General features: G+C 43.7%; 1 protein-coding gene across 1 annotated transcript; it reads left to right on the top strand.

Annotated features, from left to right (window-relative positions):
* Window positions 1-361: 361 nt before the first annotated feature.
* PIGX (phosphatidylinositol glycan anchor biosynthesis, class X) lies at window positions 362-4,766 on the top strand (the record flags this gene model as incomplete). Its single annotated transcript, XM_009864275.1, has 5 exons — window positions 362-480; window positions 948-1,089; window positions 2,042-2,255; window positions 3,299-3,399; window positions 4,608-4,766. Coding segments are annotated over 5 exons (735 nt in total), but the record flags the coding sequence as incomplete, so codon positions are not given.
* Window positions 4,767-5,575: the final 809 nt, after the last annotated feature.

Below are 5,575 nucleotides of genomic sequence, written 5' to 3'. Positions count from 1 at the left end.
GTGCCGGTGGTTGAAGCCGGCCGGGCTGTGTCAGTGAACTCGGCGTGGGCCGCGAGTGCTTGGCTTGGCCCTGCCTCGGCCCTCCCCGCCGCTTAATCCAGGCCTGCGCACCTGGGCTCCCCTCGTACTGACGCCGAGCGGTTCGGGCTTTCATGGTGAAAGCGATCGTTTGTACATGTGTGGAACGGTGTGCGCGTACTTGGTTGTAGGGCTGGGCTCTGGATTGGGGAACTGCAGCTCGGCCAGTGTCCTGAGGAATCTCTTCTGCTGTAAAATACTGCAGTAAAATACTGTTTCTCTGCAGCCATGAAAGGTTTTGTAGATGACGTATTGATATATTATATGACTTCCCGTGTTAAAGTGTGATAATTCTGTGTGCTGTTCTGCAAACACCTTTTTGTTCTGTATTATCTTAGATGTGCAGGCTGGTTGTCCGGAAGCCACTGTCACACAGGAGCTTCTGAAAGAGGGGTTTCACAGGTAAGTTGTCACCCTGGTGCCGGATCAGAATAATGCACCAGGTAATTTTATGTGTGAAGAAGCTTTTGTTTTAAGTTGTGCACAGTTGTATCCATTCACTGAACTACGGTCTGTAGGCATGGCTAGGCACTAGGAATGTATTAGCGTGATCAAGTAATAAACAATTACAAGCTATAGTGGAGGAAGAACAAGAGACCCCTAAGATTTGTGTGGAGGCTGTTGGTAGTTCTGAGAGGGTAACAAAAGAGTTGAAACCTAATTTTAGTCATGGATGTGGAATTAGGGTGAACTGTGTTATCTTAACCAGAGAAGGACAACGTGGCTCAACTGAGAACTGTTTGGTGAATTTGTTACAGATAGTATGAGAGCTGCATCACATCTCTGTGTGTTTGGGAGTATGCCTCTGAGGGGGTTTTGTGCCATCTTTTGAAATGTGGGTATAAACGTTGTTTGTTTTTTGTTTGAAGGAGCCTCCTGGTAAAGGTAGAACTTGGCATAGTGGGGAAGGATGCAGGACGATGCGCAGTGGCAGCTAGAGCTCGTCTTCCACCAGGAATCTACGTGGATCCCTATGAGCTGGCATCGTTGCAGCAGCACAATTTAACAAGGGTAACAACCCCAAAGCTGACATCTTGCAGTTACTCAGATAAGAACGAGTATAGTCAGGAAGTTGTAATCTGTAGTCATTATCTGACTCGTTGAACCGGGGTGATCAGTGTCTTTTCCTGGAAGGAGATGCCACGCAGTATCATCTTTGTGACATCTCATCGTATCTCTCAGCTTGATCAGCATCACCGGTGCTGGGTGTTTTGTGTCATGCGCTGCTGACATTTCTACACCTAGGTGTGTGTACAGGGGAGCCACTGCAACTCTTCTCAGCCCCAGATGAGCAACCACAGTAAAAACTATTCAGGTTGAGGAGATGGAAGGTTAACCCCCACAAAAGAGGTGGTGGCGGGCTCCCAGTAGCATGCTGCGTGTTCAGACTCAGTAGCTTCACAGCTTTTTTTTCATCACAGCTTTTCATATTGCTTTCCAGTCTTTGCTTTGCCTTTTGAGTAAAGAGATGTGCTAAGGCCTTGGCTTTAAGGTAATTTTCTTAGGCATTTAATTTAGTTAAAACATACGGATGCAGAGTTTCTGGACAATTTCTGCTGTTGGGATGCTTACAAGTGCTGGTATAGGCCTTGCATGTAAGCATTGTTATGCCTAAGAGGCATCATTAAGCTGATACCTCTTACATTTGGCTTTAGGCATGGTTGCACTATAAAATTCTCACATGTAAGTATCACTCGTTGGAGATGGGCTTAAAAAGTTAGTTTGGAACAGCTGGAGGACAGACTTTTCAACTTCATCTTCCTGACCACAAAATCAGGCTCAATATTAGAAAAGAGAATGAGGAAAATAGTTTTCTCTTCTGATGCTGCACTAGGTTACCACAGCAGCCGGTGCCTCTTAAATCCCAGAATCATGCACAAAATGTTCATACGTATTTTTTCCTGCATCCCTCTCTTGTGTTGATTCTGATCACAGCTGCATCTATACCTTCCTCCACTCGCAGGCGGTGTTAATTCCTGAGGCCATTGATGTGGAGGCTCCTGAGTACTCAGCTGCAGATCTTCTTGTTCTTCTGTACATGGAACCTGACCCTCAGTGCTCTCACTGTTTTAGAGCTGCGTTGCCTGTGCATGGGCGGTACCACCGGCCAGCAGAAGGGAGTGAGGAAGCACTGGTTGTTCTGAAGAGCCCTGAAATACTGGTCTGCTACTGTGACAGTGAGATTCACATTATGTGTTCTTTCTGGGGAGAGAGCAATAACTGTGGGCAGTCCAGAGCTTGGAATCTGGTTTTGTATTTGTCTTCCAGAGATGTAGTCATGTGAACGTGAGGGGAACATGATGGTCCTGATCAAGACCGTGTTGTCTTCCTCTTTGAATGCTGCTGCTGCCTGACCAAAGGCAGATGAATTGTCAACAGATATTTTCTGATGCTGCATGGCTGCTGTTGGGCCCTTGTACTGCAGCTGGCTGCCTGGGCTTCTAAGGCTGTTTGTCAGTATCCTGGCAGGCCCTGGTTTGTTAAAGGTCTGCTGCTCAGACCTCGTTTTCGCAGTGTTTCTCTTGGCAGCTGGAGCCACACAGGGTGTATTTAATATTCACTATCACATATGTAGAGTAATCAAAGTATTTTGAGAAGTTTTCTAACACTTTCTTCTTGTATTCCCTGTATATGAGAGGGGAATGTAGAAAACTGTCTGAAGGTTAGAATGGTTGGCGTCTCAGACTCCTGTGTAACAAGAACCCAATGTACAGTGACAATATTTTAGGTTATCTGAACAATGTAAAACATTTTTGCTACAAATTGTATTTCCTTTCACAAAATAATTCATGCTAACTGACAAGTCAAATGTGCTAATGATTCCCAGCTCCTTTATCTTCACTGATCAGTTAAAAAAGGAGTGTGAAATCTTCCCATTTTTCTGCTATATTTATTACTTATGAGCAGGGAAACATATTTATTATTAATATGAAAGCACTGGAAGTATTCTGTTAAGGACAGAAAGGCCAAGGTACCACACAGTGAGATTCTTTCTTGGGTACCTACTGAGTTGCAAAGTTCACGAAAAGGACTGCCCAGAACCACTTTGACTGTGCAGCTTAGCTGGCGTATTTCTGTTGGTGCTGTTTCACCTATTGGCTTTCAGGGAGTAGAATTTGTCAAGCTGTTGTGGAGGAAAGATACCTTATTTGGAAAAGTCTTGCAGGCCGTATTGCTTAAACCCATCTGGATCCTGCTGATGCATTAACATCTCCCATAGATCGCCTGTCAGCAGAGTGTTGGAAGCCTGCTGAAGTGGAAGCTCCCTGTTCAGGCAAAACGAACGGCCCCTGTCAGTGGTACCGCATAACGCACAAACCTGTGAGTTCTTATTTCTGTTGTGAACTCTTGGTTTTCATTTAACAACTGATGCCTTTTTTTCTGACATTAGCAACTTCTGTAGCACAGGACTAATCAGTAAAACCCTGGTTGTGTGATTCCGCTTTAGGGAGGCTCTCTTCTTCCTTTCTGACCCATTTTAATGGGTGTTCTGCTCTTCTGACATGCTCGTAGTCACGGTGCTCTTCTAATCCTTTATGGTGGCTGCTCTCCTTGCCTTTTTTTAATAGTTCACTTGGAATCCTAGACTGTAATTAGCAGTGGTCAGATTAAGAAAGGTCTTTGCAAAATAGGTGCTTCAGAGGAGTAGCGAAGAAAAACTAGAATCATAGAATGTTTGGGGTTGGAAGGGACCTTGAAAGATCATCTAGTCCAACCCCCAGTCCAACTCCCCTGCCAGAGCAGGATCCCCTAGAGCAGGCCACACAGGAACACGTCCAAGCGGGTTTTGAAAGTCTCCAGAGAAGGAGATTAGAGGGGTAAAAAACTGCAAAGGTTCAAGGGATAACTTAAAAGTATCACCACTTTTATTTGGTCATTATCTGATTGGCTAAGTATCAAGGAATAGGTGAAGTTTATTCCGTGTTCAAAATCAAGGAAGGTTGGATCTTTAGTGTGGTCAACAACTGCCTTTGAAGTATCAAAAGGGTTGCAGTAGCGTAGAGATTCAGAAATAAGGCTAATTTGTCCTGTAACAAATATGTTGCTTTTGTTATGCACATACCTTCCTATACGTAAGGCACCCACAGAGGTCTGGGATATCTGCAGCTCTTCTCCAAAAACTTTTTGGAGCTTTCTGCATTACAGAGGAACCAAATAGTTGCTTTCCTTGGAGAAAACTGGCTTCTCGGTGATCTGTGGAATTCTCATTCTGAGAGCTTCTCTCTTCAATGCTGTATTATGTACGTATCCTCAATGGCACACCTATTGTAAGAACAAAGATACAAAGGTTATAAATGGCTACCATTTAAAATGCTAGCAGATAAAATTATTGAGCTTTGTACTGCAGGAGCAGCTGGCACTCTGCTTTAAATTGAAAGGTGCGTGTCCCCTCTCGGTTTTGATGTCGTATCCCAGAAGAAACCTTAGCAAAGGGCCTTTAAATAGTGGTCAGGTTGCTAATCCCCTAAGTTGCAGTCAAAAAGAAATAGCATGTTAATTGTGTATAATCCATGTATTTTCCTTTGCAGGCACGTGAGGAATTGATTCTGCAGGTTCCAGTGGGGCTCACACAGCATAGCTCCTTAGTGTGTGTTGTGACTCTCCTTGCTACAGTGCTCTGTTCCAGTTTGATTCTCGCAGCTGTATGCAAATATGGACACTTCTCCCCTGTGACCTACTCAGAATAAAGAAATAAGGAATGACTGACCTCCATCCAGCAAAACTAACTGAATCTTACATCAGCTTCCTAAATGGATCCTATTCTACTGTTATTTACGTCTTAGTAATGTGCGAGGGTCCTACAATGGGTTGGCCTAATTCTCACAACTTCATGTACCAGAAGACTGTTTTGGTGTGTTGTCAACAGACAAAGCAGATGGAGGGCAGGAACAGCACTGCAAAAAGCTGGAAGGACTGTCACAGTCCTGGTTCCAATTCCCTCTCCCTGACCCAGAGCCTGCCTCGACTACAGTGCTGCCTCTTGCAGAGGTGTTTGTATTTCTTGAATTTAAACCAACAGGTTTGGGGATTGCTTATTAAGGGTATGAAAAACATAAGCTAGTCATTAAAGATTCTGAATTGTAAGCCTGTTGTCCAGATGAGTTATGTACGAATTTGTGAAGAGACAATCTGTGCTTACTTGTGACAGAAGAAGGCTTAAATAATCTCTCTCGGTCTAATAACTGGGAGGGATTAGCTGCTTTTTGTCAAATGAGAGTTGACAGAGTTTAGAAAATTTTTTAAAAATTCACCTTATTTTGAAAACAGAAAGTAACCCTTGGAAGATGAAAGCTAGTCATAAGATACTAACTGGAAGCAAATATTTAGAAGACTTGCATTCAGCCATCAGAACAGTTGATAAATACAAGGAAATGGGGAGGAAATTACTTAATGGAAAGCCTGAGTTGCTTGGGATTGAAAGAGCTTGGTTGCTGTTTCTAATTGTCAGTAGGTGGCAACATGAGTTTACGGTAACTTCTAGGGGCTGTTGAAGAAT

The sequence above is a fragment of the Apaloderma vittatum genome, unplaced genomic scaffold (assembly GCF_000703405.1).
Source record: "Apaloderma vittatum isolate BGI_N311 unplaced genomic scaffold, ASM70340v1 Scaffold34452, whole genome shotgun sequence".
NCBI classification, from domain to species: domain Eukaryota; kingdom Metazoa; phylum Chordata; class Aves; order Trogoniformes; family Trogonidae; genus Apaloderma; species Apaloderma vittatum.
This window is presented reverse-complemented; position numbering and strand designations above follow the sequence as displayed.